This window comes from Adiantum capillus-veneris, chromosome 28 (genome assembly GCF_014529385.1).
Source record: "Adiantum capillus-veneris isolate H3 chromosome 28, ASM1452938v2, whole genome shotgun sequence".
In the NCBI taxonomy this organism is placed as follows: Eukaryota; Viridiplantae; Streptophyta; class Polypodiopsida; order Polypodiales; family Pteridaceae; genus Adiantum; species Adiantum capillus-veneris.
The window spans coordinates 114130711-114154901 of NC_140958.1; the positions used below are offsets into that span (position 1 = coordinate 114130711).

The following is a 24191-nucleotide window of genomic DNA, read 5'->3' on the forward strand; positions in this document are numbered from 1 at the left end:
CGTAATGCCTGAAAGACCTGAAGCAGATCTCTATGTTCTGCCTCATTCTTGGAGAAAACAATGATATCGTCAAAGAAAGTGGCAACAAATAGTCTATACTCTCGAAAGATCCTGTCCATCATCCGATTAAATGTCGCAGGAGCATTGGTTAAGCCAAAAGGCATCACCAAAAACTCAAATAACCCAAAAGTCGTCCGAAAGGCTGTCTTGTAGACGTCTCCCGATGCGATTCGGATCTCATGATATCCACTCTTCAAATCAATCCTACTAATGTCACGTGACACATCCAACGCTATGTGTCCGTGGACAAACTACAGCACGACCAGGGTTCAGTCAGTCAAGTCAATCTAGAATAGGAAGTGATCTGGCACTTTTGTGAGTATGTTCGCAGACCGTGCATGACCAGACACTTGGAATAGATGCATATCCTCTGGTTGCACACAGCATGATCATTAGCATTCCCATCAGAATCCATCAAGGGAATTTTCCAGAGCATTAAACCTATTTTCCCTATTTTTGACATTTTTCACTTATTTATTAAGTGACTTTTGTTGGAAACTAGGTAGGGCAATTTTGCTAAGATAATATATAAGCAAACCAGAGCTAGCACTTTCTGGCAAAAGAGGCAACACGAGCATTGCTCAACAAGCCGATTCTCAAGCAAGAACAAAGACCCCTTCAACCTAGCGTTTTCAACAAGAGGACTCCAACGTTTTCCAAGACCTGCACTTAGCGTTTCTCAACAACAAACTTAGCGTTTTTCTCAGCCTTGCCCTGGCGATTCTGCAGCAGCAATACAGCCAGCACTTCAGCATTTTTGCAGCTGCGATCTCAGCCCTAGGACAGCATTTTTCAGCAGGCTAATTCAGCAAGGATAAAGAAGGCAGCACCTCAACGTTTTACGGGTAGCAAGGCAGCGTTTTTGCACATGCTGTCCAGCGTTTTCAAGCCACAAGAAACAGCATTTTCAGCCATAGAGAGCAGCGTTTTTGCAACAGCAGCAAGTCCGATTCAAGCACTCAGTTTTCAGCCCTAGTCTCGTCCTCGTCGTCCACACCGTCGACGTCGACATAGCAAGCATTTAGATTTGCATCAGCCATTGTACCCGATTGTGCAATCAATAGTAGACCACTCTCGCCATCAAGAGTGGGGCCCTTGGAGGAGGGTTTGACAACATCTCTGGTGTTGTATTCTCTTCTCTCTCTATCTCTCAGTCTCATGCACTTTCACGCAGAGTGTTCATTCACTTTGTTTGTGTCCACTGCACTCTCTCATTAAAGAACGGAAGGCTCTCCCTTCCCTAAGAACAAGAAACCTTGAGCACAGTTCGGAGCACTCATCTTGAGCAAAGTTCAACATTCACTTCCGCTGCACCTTACAGCTAAAGCACGAGGATCCCTGTAATCTGTCGAGTATATCATCGATCCTAGGAATCGAAAATCTGTTCTTGATGGTGATTTTGTTGAGAGCTCTATTATCGATGGACATTCTCCAAGATCCGTCTTTCTTCAAAACCAACAACACTGGAGAGCAATACGGTGAAGTACTAGGCTGGACAAGACCCATTTCCAAGAGGTCTTTCACTTGGTTCATAATCTCTTCGTTCTGTGCTCGGCTCACACAGTAAGGTGGCCGGTCCGGTGGTGTGCTTCCAATTATCAGATCAATAGTATGATCTTCAAGACGAGCAGATGGTAACTCGCCTAGCAAGCCCTCTAAAAAAAAGCAATCTGCATGAGTGTGGAGAAAATCTTGCAGGTCAAAACATATCGACCTTCATCCATCGTTCAGTTCTCTCCCAAAGAGTGAGTAAAGAAATTGAAGTTCATCAAGTACAATCTCTGAGCCCTTCATTTGTCAAAGTCGTTTTCTCGGCCCGGTAGTCAACCACGGCATTGTTCTTGTGGTACCAAGGGATTTCGAGTAGAACGTCACAACCTTCCAAGGCAATTACGTAAAACTCCTCGTGCCCTAAACACCCCTGTCATTGCAAACAAAGTTTGCCAATGCTCGGTGTAATAGCAGTATCCCGTCCGGGTGACACTCGAACTACCTCCACCTACGGCCTCAGCCTAACAGACGTAATTCCAAATCGAGCCGCCAATTCAAGAAGTTGGCTTTGGCTCCTTCAAAACAGCTTCCTGATCTTTCCCTGAGTGTCACGTGACACATCCAACCCTATGTGTCCGTGGACAAGCTACAGCATGATCAGGGTTCAATCCAATCAAGTCAGTCTAGATTTAGAAGTGATCTGGCACTTTTGTAAGTCTATTCGTAGTCCGTGCATGTCCAGACACTTAGTGTAGATACATATCCTCTGGTTGCACACAGCATGATCATAAGCATTCCCATCAGAATCCATTAGAATCAGTTAGGGAAATTTTCGAATGCATTTAGCCTATTTTTCACATTTTTCACTTATTAAATTAAGTGACTTTTGTTGGAAAGTAGGTAGGGCAAATTGAGTAAGAAAATATATAAGCAAACCAAGGTTAGCACTGAACAGCAGATGAGCAAGGAGAACAGCAGGCTTCAACGACAGGTTCCCTCTCTCTCAGCAAGACTCCCCCAGCACCTTTGGGCGATTTCCCTCACACAGGTACCCTAGCGTTTTTCATCATCGCCATCAGCTTTCCCCCCTTGGCGTTTTTCAGCAGACACCTGACCGCATTCTCCCCTTGCACCTAGCGTTTTACATCATCGCCGGCAGGCCTGTTCTCTTGGCGTTTTCAGCATTGACCCGCAGCAGATAAAGCAGCGTTTTCAGCACCAAAACACAGCAGTGACATCAGCGTTTTAAGCAACCAAAACTGCGTTTTTCAGCAGCATAAAAACAGCCCCGAAATTCAGCATTTCATTTGCAGCAGATTTCAGCAGTGAGCGTTTTTGGACAGCAAATAAAAACATTCAGTTTTCAGCCCTATTGTCGGCCTCGCCATCCCCGTCCTCATCGTCGACATAGTCTAGACTTGCATCAATTTCTGCATCATCATTGTATGAAACCGGCCTGTTTAATCCAAAAAGGGCGGTAGACTTTAACTTAAACCTTATTTGCTTTCACCCATTTAATTTGTCGTCCACTTTACCTGTACTTTCAAGACACAACAAAGGGGAGAGGGATACAGGCTGCTAGATTGCACCTATATGAGTAGACCGACACCAGATTGGCCCGTAACTTGGGCGCCCCTTTCGGTATTTCTTTATTGTTCAAAAGAGGGAATAAACACTGTGGTTCCCTACAAGCTGCCCTGCACAAACTCGGCTGAATTTCCACTGTTCCGGCCCGATTTCAGCAGCATAACTGTACTAGGATACTTCACAGTCAGTATTCCGACGCATTGACTGACTTTCCCGACTCATACGGGCACTTTGCAAAACCTGGCGAGAATCTGCAGCACGCTGAATTCTCTGTTTTCAGCCCCAAAAATGGAGAACAAATGCTTTATATGTGAGCAGCCTGGCCACATTGCTTACAACTGTCCTACAAAGAAAAGGCCAGCTGATTCTAATGACAAGGAAGACAGGAAAGGAAAGAAGCCCATGGCTGGTCTAGTGCCAGATATGGTGGGCGACAAGCCAAATTCAGATGCAAGTGAGCTTTGCAGAGCATGGGGAAAGGTCAGGGATCAAACAGTGCTTATCTTCTTTGATCCAGGTGCCAAAGCCAACTTCATTTCCCCATAATTGGCTTCAAAGTTGGGAATCAGACCTGAAGAGATGGGGTATAGAGCAGAGGCAGGTTTGGCATGTCCTGGCCGTACAGAGGCTGTGACACCCATCATTGGAAAGTTGCGCCTACATATCGAGTCCTATGTAGATGCTGAAGAATTTTACATCATGCCACTGGACAGATGTGATGTGTTGTTAGGTATTCCTTGGTTATTTCGTGTACACGGAATCATGGATGCCTACAACAAAAAGATCACTGTACAGAGCAAGGGAAAGACTTACATTCTGGATGTAAAGCTTAAAGGGGAGTCTATTCCCACTGTATCAGCTTCTGCTATTACTTCTGTAATGAAAAAGCATCTTTCTGCGTACTTGGTTTTTGCACATGAAGTGTCAGATTGTGATGAATCAAATTTATCTGTGCTAGATAAAGAAAGGTCAATGTTTTTACAACAGTGTAGTGACTGTTTTTCCGATTCATTACCGTCTCAATTACCGCCAAAGAGACCCGAGGACCATGCGATAGATTTGGTGCCAGGCAGTAGCCCACCAAATAAGCCTCCGTACAGGGTTAGTGCGGCTCGGCAGAAAGAGATAATGGGCCAAGTACAGGAGTTGTTAGAAAAGGGGCTGATTCAGCCCAGTTCATCTCCATTCTGTTCTCCAGTGTTGTTGGTGCAGAAAAAGGATGGCTCATGGCGTATGTGCACCGACTACCGTGCACTGAACAAGAATACCATCAAGAATAGGTTCCCTATACCTAGAATTGATGATATTATGGACAAATTAGGAGAGCAGCTATGTTTAGCAGGATAGATCTAAAGAGTGGGTACCATCAGATACGCATTAGATCAGAGGATGTGCACAAGACTGCTTTTAGAACAACGTTTGGCCTTTACGAATTTTTAGTGATGCCCTTTGGTCTCACAAATGCTCCTGCTACCTTCAATAGGATGATAAACAAAATTTTCCGTCCACACCAGCAGTTTGTTGGTACATTCTTTGATGACATGATAGTCTACTCAAAGAATGAAGAGGAGAATAGGCATCACTTGGCCATTGTGTTCAAAGAGCTACGCAGTCATAGGTTGCTCATCAATGCAAAGAAAAGTGAATTTTTTCTGGAAGAGATCCACTTTTTGGGACACATTGTCTCAAAGGATGGTGTCAGAATGGATCCTGCAAAAGTTGAAGCGATCAAGTCCTGGCCAGATTTGAAGACGATGCATGATGTCCGAAGCTTCTTGGGACTATGCTCCTATTACAGAAGGTTTATCCGAAATTTCGCTGAGATTGCTTCACCTTTACATGCTCTTCAAAAGAAGGCAGTCACCTTTAGATGGACACAGAAAGAGATTTCAGCTTTTAATCTCTTAAAAGAAAAGATGACTTCAGATCCAGTCATTGTGTTTCCAGATCTTAGGAAGTCATTTGTGGTCCAGTGTGATGCCTGTGGTAGTAGCATTGGTGTAGTGCTAATGCTAGATGGCAGGGTAGTAGCCTATGAGAGCAGAATTTTGCAAGGGCCAGAGATGACCATGCAGGTCTATGAGAAAGAGTTACTAGCTGTGATTCATGCGCTCTTAAGTTGGAAACACTACCTGCTAGGTGCAGATTTCGTTGTCCAAACGGACCATCAGACCTTGCGATACTTCTTGACACAGACAAAGTTATCTGAGAAGCATATGCGATGGGAAAATATCTTGTCCATGTTCCATTTTCAGATTGTGCATGTGGAAGGCAAGAAGAACGTTGTGGCTGATGCCTTGTCAAGGAAGCCACAAATTTCAGCTGTGTCAATTCCTTATCATCATGAACTTGATGATATGAGAGAACAGTATGCAAATGATGAAGATTTTGCAAGGGTCTTCGAGCAGTTAATGGATGGACAACGTCATGAACACTATCTTCTCAAAGATGGGTTCATGATGATGCATGGCAGATTGTGTGTCACAAAGCCATTGCGACGCAAAGTTATGGAAGAGAGTCATGTCCCACCGTATGCAGGGCACCGTGGTATCGATGCTACAGTTAAAGCGGTTGAGACATTCTTCTACTGGCCTACATTGAGAAGAGATGTGGATGCCTTTGTGCGAGAATGCCTAATATGCCAAAAGGTCAAGTTTGACAGGCAAAAGGCACCAGGGTTATTGCAACCACTACCTATTCCAGACAAACCATGGGAGAGTATTGCTATGGATTTTATCTTTGATCTTCCAAGAACGCAGACAGGAAACGATGGTATTTGGACCATTATTTGCAGATTTAGCAAACAGGCTCATTTTATTCCTGTCAGGAAGAAGATAAAACCAGATCAGATGGCACGCTTGTTTATGAGCAATATTTTCAAGTATCATGGCATGCCACAGTCGATTGTTAGCGATCCTGATCCACGCATGACAAGTTTGTTCTGGAGAGGCTTGTTTGAGAATATGGGCACAACGCTCAAATTCTCTTCGTCATTTCATCCTCAAACAGATGGGCAGTCAGAAGAGGCAAATTCTATTGTCCTAGATTTGCTAAAGTGCTACGTGTCAGAGCATAAAGGAAAGTGGGAGCAGTATTTGCCATTGGTGGAGTATGCATACAATAATACAGTGCATTCATCAACTGGCAAGGCACCTTTTGAGATAGTTGAAGGTGGCAAGAAAGTTCCTCCCATACTGTATACAAAGGACAAGATATTTGAGGCAGATAAGTATGTTTTGGATATGGATGAAATGTACAAGAAGGTCAAAGTGGCCTTAGAAAAGACTCGGGCAAAGCAAAAGAAAGCAGCTGATCGTCACCGTCGTGAAGTGGTATATTCACTTGGTGATTGGGTGCTTTTATGATTTGAAAAGCCAAGGTTAAAGAAGATGAAGGGCAAGGAAAGACTGTTTCCAAAGCTCAGCATGCGTTACTATGGGCCTTTTCAAGTGTGCGACATAATCAGTGATGTTGCATATAGGTTGAAATTGCCTGACAGTTGGGAAGATTCATAATGTGTTTCATGTGAGTCTTCTCAGACCGTATGTGGGTGATGTGCCAGAAGATATGCCAGCTGAAGATCAGCCGGAAGTCGAGGAACTTGACGAGATCTTGGTCCCCGAACAGATTTTGGCACACAAAGAAAGGAAAGTGAAAGGCAAGGTTGTAGGCGTTACTTGGTAAAGTTCAGAAACTATCCACCAATGAATGCTAAGTGGATGGAAGAAGGTGAACTTGCAGAGTCACCAACTGTGTTATCACTTTACCTTGAAGCCTTCGATTTGCAACCTACCTTGACCCCTTGAGTTTCAACGCTACATGGATTGTCAGTGTGACAATGGCTTCTGAAACAAATGATGTACATGGTATTTAAAGTGAGCTCAAATGAAATACCTGTTACATGAATGTTAGAGCTGTACAGATTGTCAGTTTGGCAATTGCTCTTATGGAATGTCCAAAAGTTTGGTTAGTGCTATAGAAGTGAGTATTTCTTGTCAGTTTGTGAAGGATACACTAATTGCTTCTACTAAAGGGTACATGTGTAACTGCATTCTTAAACTGTCGGTTTGGGTATGCTCGAAAGTGTTACGGGATCCAACGTGTACTATAAGACAGTGGCAAAATGTGTAGCTACCATTTTGTCATTGGAAAGTTAGTGACTCAAAGCAATGGCAGAGTGCGCAGCTACCACTATGCCATTGGGACAGGGTTCACACGCAGGCAATACATGTGTCGACAAGGTGTTGAATACACTAGGGTTGACAATGAGTATGTATGTGTCGTACATGTGTCGACAGGTGTTGAATACATCAATGTTGATTGTAAGCATGTACGACATAGATGCAAACGAGGACGTTTGAGATTTCAAGAGGAGGGTATGTCACCAGCGTGTGACTACTATCTATCCTTTTTGCTGATTTCTTTCTTATTATTGATTTACTTTCACTTCTTGGAAACACCCCTCGGGAAATCTAACTGCCCTGCATTGCATAGCTAGTGTGGAACTGTCCAGAGGGAGTCCAGGCTTGAGGGCAAGAGAGCACTAAGGTTGGACAAAGACTATGGTTAGCCAAAGTGGGGTCATTGACTAGCCAAAGTGGAATCCTTTGCTACAGAGGCTACATTTCAGTTTTGGGTGTGGCTGCAATGTACAAAGGGGGTCAGATGACCTAGAAAGATACAATGGCAGCATCTCCTAAAATTTAGGGAACTGCTATTTTGGGACCTGAAAATGTGTTTGCGTCATTACCTCCGGAATGACAAGGGGAACATTTTCTTACTCTGCTGTGAAGTCAACTGGGCAACCGGTTGGGAGATTTTTAGGCAGGAACCCCGAAACGGGAAAATGCTTGTAAATGTGCCAAGTGGCACCTTCTGGTGCACTTTCCTCATGCAACAAGAAGTGGCACTGATTTTTAAGCTGGGAGAGGCTCATTTTCAGCTTCTGTCACAGGTTAAGAGCTATGGAGTGCTTGCTTTCCCTCCTATGTACAGTGCGGTGCCAGGAGTGATGCCCTGCACGCTACGCACTGTCCTCTCTCCCCCCTATGGCAGTATGTTATGCCCCACTAGTGGGCTCTTCATTTGACCAATGTACAGTTGTGTGGGTTCATGCGCGATTGCCGAGGCAAGAGCCTCTTGCACAGGTACTGGATTAGCTAGCGGCTAATCTCCCGCAAGTATAGGTGATTCGGAGAGGTTTCACGCTCGAAATCTCGTCCGATTCAAAGGGCAAGTAGCCCTACAGGTGCGGGAGCTCGAGGACTTGCTACGGATGCGACCGGCACGCGAAACGGAGCCCAAAACAGTAAATTACAGCCTGCTGTGTATTTTTGCAGGTTTAGGGTTTTGGCCCTAAACGGACCCTAATACCCCTAGGAGGTTCGGGGACGCAAGGGGACCGTTGTACAGGTGATCTCCTCAGGACCTTCTTTTGCTCTTCTGACTTGCGAGGAAAACGTCTTTTCCATTTCTTCGCTGGTCCCTTTTCTGATTCAGCCGTAACTTTATCTTTCCCTGCGTTGGCTGACTCCTGAGTCCCTTTAGGAGCCTCATTGGGAAGGTGCTTCTTGGCTGAATTTTTCTTGCCTGATCCTACCTTGACGCCAGTGTTAAATTCACAATCTTCTCCCTTGAGCAAACCATTGCCAGTGTTTGCTACCTCGATGAGCTGCGTCAAAGTAGTGACTTTTGTCTTCGTACAGTACTTTCTAAATCCTTTGGGTAGGCCACAACAGTATTTTTCAATCTGTTCTGTCAATGGCACAAACCTATAGGAAGTTACTACAAGTAGAGCTTTCCAAAACTTCCGATTGTAATCATCTAGATTCTTGCAAGTAGAAGCATTAAGCTCGTGCCATTTTGTCATGACATCTGCTTCAAAGTCATCAGATAACCATGCTGCTGCAAAAATCTGCTTGAAGTAAATCCATGTGGACGGAGCTTGCCCTTGCAACAATAAAGTTGTCCACCATTGTCCCGCATTCCCTGTCAAGAAAGTGGCTGCCTTGCGGACCTTTGAAGTCTCTGTAAAGTTTCCCCCTGCATAGGCCTTGTCAAACTATTGGAGGAATGAGAGAGCCTTCTTCCTGTCATCAAACCCTGTAAAGGTCGTGAATGTCACACCTTTGCCACCTTCTTTGTACGGAGTTGGCTTCTCCAGCGGCGTTAAATTGTCATATGAAAGTGACTGAAACATGGGAACACTGTTAGGGTTCATTTGTGTTCCCTGACCGCAATTAAGTTGACCTGGAAATGCCATATTTGGCTGCTGATTTGTAATTCCAGCCATACCAAAATTTGCCTGTGGCATCCCAAATTGGCCCTGAGTGCTTTGAAATCCTGGTAGCATGCCCGTGACACCATACATGGGGTTAGGCATCATCGTTTGAGCACCCCCAAACACTGTTCCTGGCGTGTAAAACTGATTTCCAGGTGCATGACCGGCCATGCTCTGGAATACCGATCCACCTCCAAAATAACCAAGGTGTACTGAAGGTGGTGGGAAGACCTGTTGCATAGCCTATAGGTTGCTTCCCTGCCCATTAGAACCAGCTATAGGCTGCTGAAAAGTGGCTGGCTGAACTGGTACAGCTTGAAAAACTCGCATCTCAACCACCTGTTCTTGCACCTTAGGCACAGGTTGTGGAGACTGCATGTTCTCCGTCAAGTGTACAGGTGTTTCCATTGACTGTGCAGTATGAATCACCTGTGCTCGAGCCTTAACAGGCTTTTGAATATGATCCAATGACCCAACTTGCTGAGACGGAACAGAAGGTTGCAGAAAGGCTAAAAACCTCGGGTTCTGCATTACTTGTGTGAACATAGCCACAGCCGTAGCCAACTGGGTCCTGAATATATCATCATTCGTCTGTGGTGGTCTTGAGGACTCACCCCTGTGAAGAGGAAACCTCTTCAGTCACATCATCTGGTCTGTCAGCCATAATTGCAATTCCTTGTGTCTGGTCTATGATCCCCTGTGTCTTCAAGCCCAAACTGACCAAGGCTCACTTCTATGGGAAAAAATGATTTAATCCCGTCGATGGAACCATGAAACCGGCCTGTTTAATCCAAAAAGGGCAGTAGACTTTAACTTAAATCTTATTTGCTTTCACCCATTTAATTTGTCGTCCACTTTACCTATACTTTCAAGACACAACAAAGGGGAGAGGGATACAGGCTGCTAGATTGCACCTGTATGAGTAGACCGACACCAGATTGGCCCCTAACTTAGGCGCCCCTTTCAGTATTTCTTTATTGTTCAAAAGAGGGAATAAACACTGTGGTTCCCTACAAGCTGCCCCGCACAAACTCGGCTGAATTTCCACTGTTCCGGTCCGATTTCAGCAGCATAACTATACTAGGATACTTCACAGTCAGTATTCCCACGCATTGACTGACTTTCCCGACGCATACGGGCACTTTGCAAAACCTGGCGAGAATCTGCAGCACGCTGCATTCTCTGTTTTCAGCCCCGAAAATGCGCCAGATCACCTGTACAGCGGTCCCCTTGCGTCCCCGAACCTCCTGGGGATATTAGGGTCCGTTTAGGGCCAAAACCCTAAACCTGCAAAAATACACAGCAGGCTGTAATTTACTGTTTCGGGCTCCGTTTCGCGTGCCGGTCGCATCCGTAGCAAGTCCTCAAGCTCCCGCACCTGTAGGGCTACTTGCCCTTTGAATCGAACGAGATTTCGAGTGTGAAACCTCTCCGAATCACCTGTACCTGCGGGGGATTAGCCGCTAGCTAATCCAATACCTGTGCAAGAGGCTCTTGCCTCGGCAATCACGCATGAACCCACAACCCTGTACATTGGTCAAATGAAGAGCCCACTAGTGGGGCATAACATACTGCCATAGGGGAGAGAGAGGGCAGTGCGTAGCGTGCAGAGCATCACTCCGGGCACCGCACTGTACATAGGAGGGAAAGCAAGCACTCCATAGCTCTTAACCTGTGACAGAAGCATGAGGAAAGTGCACCAGAAGGTGCCACTTGGCACATTTACAAGCATTTTCCTGTTTCGGGGTTGCCGCCTAAAAATCTCCCAACCGGTTTCCCAGTTGACTTCACAGCAGAGTAAGAAAATGTTTCCCTTGTCATTCCGGAGGTAATGACGCAAACACATTTTCAGGTCCCAAAATAGCAGTTCCCTAAATTTTAGGAGATGCTGCCATTGTATCTTTCTAGGTCATCTGAACCCCTTTGTACACTGCAGCCACACCCAAAACTGAAATGTAGCCTCTGTAGCAAAGGATTCCACTTTGGCTAGTCAATGACCCCACTTTGGCTAACCATAGTCTTTGTCCAACCTTAGTGCTCTCTTGCCCTCAAGCCTGGACTCCCTCTGGACAGTTCCACACTAGCTATGCAATGCAGGGCAATTAGATTTCCCGAGGGGTGTTTCCAAGAAGTGAAAGTAAATCAATAATAAGAAAGAAATCAGCAAAAAGGATAGATAGTAGTCACACGCTGGTGACATTTACCAGTTTGTGCAATCAATCGTAGACCACTCTCGCCAACGAGAGTGGGGCCTTCGGAGGAGGGTTTTACAACAGTTTCTGGTATCGTATTCTCTTCTCTCTATCTCTCAGTCTCATTCACTTGCACGCACAGTGTCCACTCACTTTGTTCGTGATCATTGAACTCTCTCATTAAGAGCGGAAGGCTCTACCTTCCAAAAGAACGAAAAGGAACCTTGAGCACAGTTCGGAGCACTCATCTTGCGCAAAGCGCAAACATTCATTCCGTTGCACCTAACATGGTATCATAGCTTTGGCAGTGTTCTGTATCACTCAAGGAAAGAACCACAAGAATCACAAGAATTTTTTTTGTTTGTTGCGGTCGCACGAACCAAAGTTCGCTTCGGCGTGTCAATTCCTAATCTTGTTTTTGAAGAGTGACAGGAATTCCAGGAAAGAAGGGCTTGTCCAACCTCCCCTTGTGCCTCTTTTCACTCATTGAGAGCGAACCGTGCACTTAGCGGCCGGCCACTCGACGTGAGGTAGGAAAAAGCAACCTTGGTGTGAGCGCAAGGCAGCCAAGGGGTACGCTTGCGGAAAGGAGTAGAACTCGGGTGAAGAGAAGATCCTTCTCAAACACAAATTGCAAGCGAAAGAAAACCTCAAGACCCTCAAGAACCTCAAGACCCCAACAAGAACGCAAGTTCCTCGTGAACTTAAGAACCAAAGATCATAGTGCATGGTCATCACCCGAGGCGAAATGGATACTTCGCATACAGGTGGTGAGCATGAGAGAGGCGACGAAGAGTTCTCTCCACCAAGAGATTTTTCCGACCCTCCCCCTTCGCCATCTACGCCACAAGTTGTACCAACTTCCATGGAGACGATGGTCAAGTCGATGTTGGACATGATGGCCCAACAACAAGAAGCCAATCGCGAAGCGACTCGCCTTGCGATGGCACAACAAGAAGCGAATCGAGTTGCATTGGCACAACAAGAAGCAAATCGCATTGCTTTAGAACGCGAGCGCGATGAACGAAAAAAAAAAAAAAGCACAAAGAAAGGAGGAACGGGAAGCTCAAAAAGCGGCCTTGAAGGCCGAGCGTGAAGCTCAAAGAGTGGCCTTGGAGGCCGAGCATGAAGCTCAAAGAGTGGCCTTGGAGGTCGAGCGTGAGGCTCAAAGAGAACTACGCACTCAAGAATTGGTTCGACAAGTACTTGCCTCGAAGTCCGACCAGCCAAGGATCGTGGGAGTTCCTCAAGTGGCGCAAGCCACGATGCGGATTCCAACAATCCAGTCACAGAGAAGTTGACTTTCAGAAAGTATGATGGTAAGATGGATGCTATGGTTATTCATTCTTGGTTGCATCAATCTAATGCTTATTTTGCGACAACTAAGAAGACAGAGAATAGCAAGGTTTTGACGGCAGCAATGTACCTTGCTGGTGATGCCATCAATTGGTACCACGCATGGCAAGAGGCACAATTAGCCCCGCACCTAGAGGAAGCCGACGAATTCACGCCCCTTTCCTTCAATTGGGCTGATTTCCAAGACAAGCTCAAGGTGCGGTTTATGCCACCTCAGTACCTCGCACGATTGAAGGATGATTGGCGCGCTCTCAAGCAAAATGGTATGCCGGTTATGTCTTTTTCTAATCATGTTTTGCAGCTAGGTACCCAATTATGCAAGTCGGATAATGAGCGCAAAGAGGCATTCCTTTATGGATTGGACAAGTATATCAAGTACGATGTCAAGGTGCTCGATCCAATCGATCTCCACAAAGCGGTAGCGATTGCTCTCACGCAGGAGATGAAGCAGAACAAGGGAAAGCCTAAGGAGAAAAAGACTTCCACAAGTACCTCGCAGACTTCTCAGAATGGTAAGAACGGTAAGAATGGTAAGAACGATAACTCTGCTAACTAATCTTTCAACAGTCTCTCAGAAAAGAATTCTTCCAATGAACCTAAGGATAAGGCTAAAAGGTAGCACAAGGAATTGTAGGAGGATACATCACGTCGGAAGAGCAAAGCACTTATTCTAAGGAAGGTCGTTGTTTTCATTGTCACATTAAGGGTCACATAAAAAGAACATGTCCTAAGCTTGAATCGAATGAATCTGTCCGTGCAAGGCACCGAAAATCACGAACGTCCGTATTGCTGCTACGTGGCACAACCCTCGCCATTTCCGGTGTTGATCGTACGTAGCCGCCACATCATCATTCAGCCTGTTCTTCCCCGGGACTGTCCATGCTTTGGGGGGGAGGTGTGTGTCTACACAGGCTACCACGTCACCACTTTGTGACAGCTTGTGTGAGTCGAGGTGGAATGGATAGTACTCTCCACTTCATGCGGCAGCTTATGTGCTTGACCCTGCGTTTCAGGGAAGGCGTCAAGAGACCGACAAGGAGGTGAGCAAAGGATGGCGGCTTGCATTGGAGCACCTTGAGCCTAGCAGTGACACTAGGCGCAAGATTAGAGACGAGCCACTCAACTACAGGCAAAAGAAGGGCTCCTATGGATGTGTAGATGCACAGGTTGATCGCAACAAGATTGGCTCGGTTTTGTGGTGGGAGGACTACGGAGGAGATGGCCCACATTTGCAGCGCTTGGTTGTTCGTGTCCTTAGCCAAGCATGTACCACTAGTTGCTTGGAGCAACTATGGAGTGTGTACAGCCACATTGCCTCTAAGAAGAGGAATCGCCTTGGGGTCCAGAGGGCCAATGATTTGGTGTTTGTGAGCGCTAACTTGTGCATGCTTGCCAAGAGCGTCACACACAAGGCAGATCCCTTCACTGAGTGGGAGATGGCACAAGAGAATCCATCTATGGCCGAGACACTTTTGGAGGATCTAGAGGAGGACTTCGAGCCTCAATGAGAGCCTCACGAGGCCTCATATGTCACTCACGACCTCGACTACGACGACGATATGGAGATTCAGCAGGCGAGCACTTCTTGAGTTTGATGATCATTGATCACTCTCGAGTATAGAGTCTACCTACTACCTAGCTCTTTGTACTTTTTGTTATCCTTGAGGCTTGCCTTTTTGAGCCCTTGTGGCATGCACTTTTCATTTTGTATCCATCGATGTTTTATTAGCACATTTGCGCCTATATGACTCGTGCTCTTTGGTCTATTTAGTGTAGATTTGTGGTCAAAGTGATGCTCTATGTGTGTGGCATGTGTGTAGGTCAAAAAATGCCAGAAAAACTCTTCTTTTTTTTTGTCGTTTCGACCCCGTCCCCGTTCTCGATCGCAACCCCCCGTCCCATGTAACTATAAGTTCCCCTCTTCTGCAAGTCTTGTGGGAAGCTCTCACAAGGAGAGTCTATCTTCCACACAGCTTGTCGGAAGCTCTCTCGACAGAAAGTCTTATCTTCCACTTTGTGTTGCACTTCATGTACAATTATTCATGCATCAAACTCAAAAGAGAAACAAGCAAAATGCACGCACATATGCTTGCTAAAATTTTCTACACATAACCAGAAAATATTACCTATGCGCGCTTCTACGCCGAAACGGAGACAACCTTCACGATGGAATCGCACCAAACCTTGCGTAGACGTAGGGTAGATAGAGAGGAGTGAAATTCTATGAGTGCTCCGTTGAAAACAGCTCTAATTGAGGTGATTAGGAGCTGAAAATAGAGAATTTACGGCCACCACACTCTACGGAGAGAGTGCCTCACTCTACGGAGAGTGCCTGCTACAACTTCTCGCAACGAATCTTCTTCAAAAGGTGGCTATGACTGTGAGAGCCCTTGTTCTAGACAATGGGAGTACGAGGCAACCACATATGTCGCAAAGGGCTGCTCTCAAGCTTCAATGGAGGGCACTAACGCGTAGAGCATGCTCACATTGGAGGGGGAAGGGGGGGGTGCACTACCAACCTGTGAAGAGGGGGGAGAGGATGTACCTTTATAGACTCGAGCAGGAAGGGGGACGCTAGGAGATGAGGGAGAGTGAGAGCAAGAGAGTGAGATTGCATGGGAAAGTGGGCCACTTGGCACACTCTCATTTAATAATTCTAACCCTTCAACTTTCACATTTAAAAAGTTTAAAAGTTCCTAAGCTATTAATAAAATGTGCAATTTAACTCACAACTGCACACATGAACGCTATTTATGAATACGTTAGCTGCTCCCCAGCATAATGCCATATCGGCACTACTCTGACATTACCTGTTCGCACTTGTCCAGCCATTTGGTCCGGCACAAATAATTTAACTGATTTATCATAAGGCCTTTATAAATAATTATGGGCCTTAGGGTCACTGTTCTAAGAACCCACTCTCATTCCTGTGCTCGCACTGACGCGCATAATTTTCTGAGCCTCAAATCTGAGGGTACTGTCTATCCTTTATTGAAGGCCCGATTTCCCAATCACTAGGGCTTCAGGGTATATTTCTGCTAGGGCCCCCCCTAAGGTGTTCTATGCCGCATTCGGGCACACCTGAGGTCCTAGAACTACTAGTTCTATTCTAAATTGCACACAACTAAATAAATAATTATTGTTTGATAAAGAAATTAATTATTTACAAAAACTGACATTGTTACATTCTGTGTCGATGACGACGAGAAGATACTGATGGGTTCTGTGTCGACGACAATGACGACGACGACGAGGTACTGATGGTTTCTATGTCGACGAGATGACGATGACGAAGACGACGAGGTACTCATGGGTTCTATGTCGACGACAATGACAAGGACGACAACAATGTCAACAACGGGGCTAATGGGCTGAAATCTGAAAACGCTTCTGCTCCACTACACCGGGATACTGCTGGCGAAGAGGGAGAGGCTAAGAGTCGATGGCTGATGCAAGGCGCTGATGCAAACTGCAAAAACGCTGCTGGCTGATCTTAAAAACACAGGTGCAAGCTTGCACAAACGCTGGTCTTGCGGTGCTGCTGAGAAGGGCTCTACGGGTGGATACTGCTGCTTCTGCTGCCTCTTCTGGTGTCTAGCGCTGCCCATAGGCTGCCTTTACAGGTTACTTGAAAGCTGGTCGTGCAGTCACAAATCAGCCTCCAAGACCAAGGAATAAATAGTGAAAATAGCTTATTAACAAATAAAATGCTAAGAGGTGGTTCACACGGCAAAATGCCTATCTGCTGAAATGTGGTATTGTGCAAGAGAGGGTATGCAACGCATGTGGCTCTAATACCAATGTCACGTGCAACAGGTGCAGCAGAAGCGTTAGGATTTAGCTCAGATCTAATACTCCGCACAAACACAAGGCACACTTTAATAAATTGAATGATGTAAGAGGCGGTTCACACGCGGTAATTTGCCTACATGCTCAAATGCGGTACTATGCAAGAGAGGGTACGCAACTATGAGCGGCCTCGGCATGCACGTCCTGCTAGAGGCTCACAAAGGTACCAGGCTAGGTCCTAAGCTAATGACTCATGCTAGACTGTAGCAGACGCATGTCCATGTAGCGCAAGTGAAGTGCACACATGACACTCTACAATTACACATGCAACAAAATGACACCATCTAGTGATGACATGTCTCCAACAAAGGGTTGCCACGGGCCTATAAAAGAACCTTCTCAAATAACTTCGAATCATCTTCATAGAGGAAGCATAAAACATGTGTGTGGGCTACCTAAGCACTTGATCTGGATATCCAAACAGTCAAGCAAGAAACAAATACGAATTCAAGGACGTTGACTGTGGCGCTTCAAGGCAACTCGTGTACAAAACCATCTCGCTCTGAGATCTTCACAATCTTCCACTTTATTTTGTCAGTTCAAGTCAAGCTAGTTTTGAAGTGCTAATCAAAGCATGCAGAGGTTGGTGGTTTATTGTCTACTTTCCACCCGCTTTAAATACCGTAAAAGTAGCTGAATCGGCATATGCACTGCTAAACATAGAAATATCCACACAAAAGAAAACTGGTTAAAACTTCGGCACATGAATTCTCTCTCTCTCTCTCTCTCTCTCTCTCTCTCTCTCTCTCACGTTAAGAAACCAAAGTCGGGCTTGCCGAGAAGAGAAGCAGAGAGTGCATATCCAGAAATGAAGCCTGCATCGAAACCCGCATTCTGGATGATGACAGCAGAGAGGGCGTCATAGCATCCAGGCATGAGCACGACCCCATTCTCTTGGATGAGCTTGTGGAACCTTGTGGGAGAGCTTGCAAGTCCATTTGTGGCACTCGCCCTCACGCAAAAGGGCGACTTGACAACGGGCTGCAAGCTGAATCTGCTACCATTCAGTCCTCTGCTGACCACATTCTCTGTCTTCAACGAGGGCATTATGCTCGCACACACTACAGAGGCCGCCATCTCTCTCTCTCTCTCTCGTCCTAAAAACCCACAGTGTGAGAGTCTCGACTGCATGGATTGAAATTTGGAATTTATCCACTTTAGATTCTTGTGGAATTTTTGTCTTTCCAAAAATGGTACTATACTATACTATTCAACTATATTGGCTCAAATCCAATTCTCTCTCTCATTCTCCACCGAGATTCCCTCCCCCCCCTCCCCCAAACCTGCCTTCTTTATAAGGGAAGTATGTGCCATTTCCCCCAACTTGCCAGCCCCGTTTTCATGTGATTATTTACGTCCTTTGTATTCGGCACTTTCTTATGATATTGATCATTCGTTCGCGTCCCTCACTCTCGTGTCCCTCTTGCGTTCAGTTTTCAAGTTGCGTTCTGTACATGCGTTTGCTTGCCTGCAGGTCCCGTCTGCATCGCAGGTGAGCCGGCGCGGCCCCTTTTCCGCGACGCCCCGAACGAGGGCGTCACACTTGGTATCAGAGCTTCGGCTCGAGTCCCCGCCGACCCGACGTCGGCCCGTGGCCCGTGGTTGTCACCACGTTTTCGGCCCGTCTACCTCGTTTTTCCACGTTTTCTCTGCGTTCTCGGCCCGTTTTGCCCCGTTTCACCACGTCCCTTGAGTGATTCCCCCGTTTTGCCCCGTTCCTTGCATTTTCTCCACGTTCCCTACAGTTTTTCACCGTTTTGCCTCGTTTGATCCGCGTTTCGCCCCGTTTTCACCGCATCCTCCGCATTCTTGGCCCGTTTTGCCCCGTTTTGACGCGTTTCTCCACGTTCCCCATCGTTTTTCAACGTTTTATCTCGTTTTGCCCCGTCTTACACCGTTTGGGACCGGTTTTCATCGTTTTGGACCCCGTTTTGCGCTGTTTCACAGTTTTTCAACGTTTTCAAGCCGTTTTCCCGCAGTTTTTCAATTTTTTGATATTTTTGAATTTCTCTCGGCTCCGGCCACAACAGCACCCCAATGGCGGTAAATCAAGAAGATGACGAAGGATACAGGACGGAACATGAACCGCAAAGAGCCCCGAAGAAGAACAAAGAGAAGAAGCCGCGACCAGACCACCAAGACTCAATGGAAGAAAAACTGGAGGCACGCATCATGGCCTCCGTAGAACACCAAATCAACGTGATGTCCGTCAATCTGAGCGACCTACTGCAAACACAGCTAGGCCACCGATACGAAGACCGCCCGGGTCCTAGTAAAGTCAACACGCGGCGAAACACACAAAGACGACCGCGACCCAAAGACGAAGATTATCAGGACGATCAAAGTGAAAGACGCTACTACAGCCATGACAGACATCTAGAAGACGAAAACACACTGGGAAAATTCAAACCCAGTCCCCCAGAGAAGTACAAAGGCAACCGCACCTCACTAGAACTCAACAAGTGGTTCAGCGAGGTAGAAGACTACATGCAGTGGAACAACATAGGCAGACGCAGATATATGCAAGTGGCCAAAACCTTTCTGGCCGACGACGCCTATGTATGGTTCCTCACTGAACAGCAATCAAAGCGCTGGGAGGACTGGGAGGACCTACAAAGAGACATGCTCAGCTACTTTGTCCCAGAGAATGAGGGCAACAAAATCAAAGATTCGTGGCGCGATCTACGCCAGGACGGCCACATATCAGAATACATTGTCAAATACCGTCGACTCATGCTCCAACTTCCATTGATGCACATAGCAGACACGCTACATGGGTTCCTGTACGGCCTTAAGCCCTGGGCCCGTCGCAAGGTAGAGAAGCAGAATCCCAACACCTGGGAAGTGGCCACCAACATGGCCGAAAAGCTACGAGACACAAACTCAACCCCAGGTGTCACTACAAACAACCCTCGCCCCAACAATTTTGCCCCTAATAACTGGCCTAACCCACCCGCCAGGCGAAGCCGCGAATTTATACCCAATAACAAGAGCAACAAACCCCGCTCACCACCACGCAGCTCTTTGGCGAGCAATTCCTACAGCACCACGTCTAGCAGTTTCGCCCCCAATACTTACAAGGGCAACAATAACAACCCGCACCCCGATCGCACCTGGTGCAGTGACTGCAAGATTGCTCATGGCCCCTACTACGCTTATGTACGCAAGCGCAATCAAGCAGCCTCCTCATCTAGCAGGGTCAACACCCTCCAAGTAGAAGAACCACCCTCCCCCCCCCTCGAATAAGAGTCGAAGATCCGGCTAGCCCTGTGGCTAACCAGCAACCCCGGATTGGAGCAGTTTCCCTCCACCCACAATGCATGGCAGCAGCAATAACGGACATTCAGAACTTATATGTCCAAGCTACAATTGGATCCCAGCAGCAATGGATCATGGTAGACTTAGGCACCACACACAATTTTCTTTCGCCACAATGTGCCGCGCGCCTGGGCCTACGTCTCACCACCGTCAATGAAACGACAGTCAAATTTGCCAAGGGAAAGGATAACAATGTCAAGGCAGCTCATCAAGTCAGGATCGAGATGGGTGAATTCACATGTCGACTTGACTTCATAGTGGTCCCAATGGACGACTTTGAGGCAATCATTGGTCTCTCCTTCAACGACAAGTACCTCATTGTACTCCTAGGCATGAAGGTGGACCAATTACTGCTGAATAATCAAGGCAAAGCAGTGACAGTACAAGGTGCCAGACTCACAACAAAGCAAGCTTTCACCCGCCAGGCGCATCTTCAAACCAACCCCCCTCCCATCAACCGCCAAGACCCTGCTCAGTTAGCAGCAATGAAAGGCAAACAAAAAGTCCCAGAGACATCTGCCCCCAGACTCAATCTTATGAGTGCAAAGCAAGCAGAGCGTGCTCTCAAGAAAGGAGCTCAAGTTCACCTCTGCATCATGCAAGCACAAGAGCAGCCCATAGCAAGGCTCAACTCCATCACCATCGAGCAAGCCAAAGTGGGTGATCCCTCCCTTACCCCCATCCTTCAGAAGTACAAGGATGTCATGCCTCCAGAACTCCCCCCCGGCCTACCCCCTCCCCGTCAAATTCAACATGAAATTGACCTCATCCCAGGAAGCACACCCCCGACGAAGGCCCCCTACCGCATGAACGACACCGAGCTCAAAGAGCTCAAGAAGCAACTCTAGGAATTGGAGGATCAAGGTTTCATCCGGCCCAGCATCTCTCCTTTTGGGGCCCCAGTTCTGTTCGTCAAGAAGAAAGATGGCTCGATGTGGCTCTGTGTGGATTATCGGGCCCTCAACAAAATAACTATCAAAAACAAGTACCCAGTTCCGCTCATGGAAGACCTCTTGGACAGATTACAGGGTGCCAAGTACTTCACGCGCATCGATCTTCGCTCAGGCTATCACCAAGTCCGCATTGCCCTTAAAGACATTGCGAAGACCGCCTTCCGCACACGCTACAGCTCCTGGGAATGGCTTGTCCTGGGTTTCGGTCTCACCGACGGTCCTGGCACCTTTTGCAGAATAATCCACGACAGTTTTCGTGACATGATTGACGACTTTCTCATCACTTACATCGATGATCTACTCATCTACAGCAAGACTCTAGAAGAGCACCAGAAGCATGTCGCCGCAGTACTCCAGCGCCTCCGCGAACACCAACTTTATGCCAAGCTGGAGAAGTGTGAGTTTGTTGTCCACAAAATCGAGTTCCTTGGCTTCATTGTCACGTCAGAAGGGATTATGGTGGACCCCAAGAAAGTCGACGTTGTCATCAAGTGGGCTCCCCCGACATCCATCAAAGAAGTCCGAGAATTTGTGGGCTTCTGTCAGTACACACGGCGCTTCATCCGCGATTTCAGCAAGATTGCGGCCCCACTTACAGAGATAACCAAAGGCCACAAACCCTTTCAGTGGACCTCCAGAGAAGAAGAGGCCTTTGAGAACCTGAAGATAGCCATGTGTAGTACCCCCGTCCTCCGACTACCCGACTTCACCAAACCCTTCGAAGTCCACACGGATGCCTCCCATGGTGCCATTGGCGGTATCCTCATGCAAGAGAATCAACCCATCGTCTACGAGTCCCACAAGTTCACAGATGTGGAGACCAGATGGACAACCCATGAGAAGGAAATGCTCGCTATCGTCCACTGCCTCCGAAAGTGGCGACACTATGTCCAAGACAAGCACACAAAGGTCTACACAGATAATATCTCCCTCAAGTACTTCCAGACACAACCAAAAATCACCCCCAAGCAAGCCAGGTGGCAAGATACACTGGCAGAATATGACATCAAGATCATCCACAAACCGGGCTCCACAAATGTCATGCCCGATGCACTCAGTCGAATGCCTACCCTCAATGCTATCTCCTCAGCAACCAGCACGCTACGCCAACGCATCCTCGACGCTCAAAAAGCTGATCCTGTTGTCCTCCGCATGCTCAACGACCACATCTCTGGGAAAGCGGCAGTGGGTCTCTTTGAAGTCAGAGATAACCTCTTCTACGCGCATGGAAAAATCTACATCCCCAATGATCCAGAGCTAAAGAAAGACCTCATGTGGGAGGCTCATGACTGCAAGCTAGCTGGACATGGTGGCCAAAAGATATCTTATGACAAACTACACCAACATTACATGTGGCAAAAAATGAAGGACGACGTAATCGACTACGTGCGCACCTGCCCAACCTGTCAACTGGTCAAAGCTCAAAGAGTCAAGCCTGCTGGCCTCCTCCACCCCATGCCAACACCCTCCCGACCTTGGGACATGGTAAGTATGGACTTCATCGTCGACCTCCCCCCCTCCCACGGCCACACTACCATCATGGTGGTCGTCGACTACTTCACCAAGAAAGCTCACTTCATACCTGCAAAGCCTCCCATCACAGCCTACCAAGTAGCCAAACACTTCTTCGCCAAAGTCTTCAAATACCACGGCCTCCCCTTAGCCATAGTTTCTGATCGCGACACCCGTTTCCTTAGCAACCTCTGGCGCGAGCTCTTCAAGCTGCTAGGCACCCAGCTCCGCTTCTCCTCCGCCTACCACCCAGAAACCGATGTTCAAACTGAAAGAGTCAACCAAGGCATTGAAAACTACATCCGCAGCTATGTCAAAGCAGATCAGAAGGACTGGTCCGAATACATGGACGTCCTGGAATTCCACTACAACAACTCCATCCATAGCAGCACTGGCTACACCCCCTTCGAGCTCTCCACAGGTAAAGAAGTCATCACACCTCTTGCACTGGCAACCGGCGATGTGCATGCCCAGGATCTTGAATGTGAAGAGTTTCTTCAACAATGGCAAACCCACATGCAAAGGGCAAAGAAGAGTCTCGAGCAAAGCAAGGTACGCATCGCCAAGTACGCCAACCAAAAGCGAAGGCCTGTCGAACTCTTCCAAGAAGGTGACTTAGTCCTCGTCAGCTCCCAGAATATCACCCTCCCTCAAGGCCTCTCCTCGAAGTTCAACCACCGCTACTATGGGCCCTACAAAGTGCTCAAGTCCTACAACGACATCACCTACAAGTTGGATCTCCCATCACACATCAACATCCACAACGCCTTCCATATAAGTCTGCTCAAAAGGTTTGTGCCGGATAACACCTATGGTAGAAGCCTCCCCGAATATGTAAAGGATGGCCCGCCACATGAACCGGAGGCCATCCTAAAGTCGCGCTTTGGGCGCCGGGGACAACTTTTCTATGTCAAGCGGCGCAACCGCCCCATGACGGAATGCACTTGGGTACCTGAAGAAATCATGCTTCGACTCAGAAGGCCCCTTGTGCTACGCTTCTACAACATGCCCACTGAAGAGGAGGACAACACCCTACATGACAACAACATAGAGTAGTCCTCCCCCCCCACTTGTAACTAGCATCACCATAGGTAACTAGACATGTTGGTGGCAACATCTAACTCCCCTCCTCCCCTTGTAAATACCCGCCCCGTAAACCTCGGCATCAACTTTTGTATCAGCACCTCTCAAAACCCCGGCTTGACGTGGGCGTCAAGCTCTCTCAAACGGGGGTGTATATAAGGGAAGTATGTGCCACTTCCCCCAACAAGCTCTGTGTCTTCTCCTTCTCCATCTTCTTCCTACTTTGAGTTGCTATCTTCCTTCTGTTTCTTGTTTCATCGTCTTCAACAATTGGTATCAGAGCAAGGTGATTTCCAGAGCCTCTACTTGCGTTTTCGTGTCCGCACGCACAATTGAAGTTTTCAGGCAGTTTTCGGAAAATTTGCTCGTGGGAGCATCCTCGACGTTCCGGGAGTATTCTGATCAGGCAACCTTGGGTTTTACCCCCCTTTTGAAGCCGTTCGAGCCCTCAGAATTTTGTTCTGAGCAGCGTAGCAGAAGTTACTTTTCGGAGGCGTTTAGATCAAGAGG

The 24191-nt window shown here is 47.2% G+C and overlaps 1 protein-coding gene across 1 annotated transcript in view; it reads right to left on the reverse strand.

Moving 5' to 3' along the window:
- Positions 1–17944, reverse strand: part of LOC147421125 (carboxyvinyl-carboxyphosphonate phosphorylmutase, chloroplastic-like) — an 86826-nt gene extending 68882 nt beyond the window's left edge. Inside the window, exon 1 of the mRNA XM_086504099.1 lies at positions 17567–17944. Coding sequence (XP_086360225.1) covers positions 17567–17892 — 326 coding nt within the window. The 5' untranslated portion in view covers positions 17893–17944. The remainder of the gene's footprint in view (positions 1–17566) is intronic.
- Between the last annotated feature and the right edge of the window lie 6247 nt (positions 17945–24191).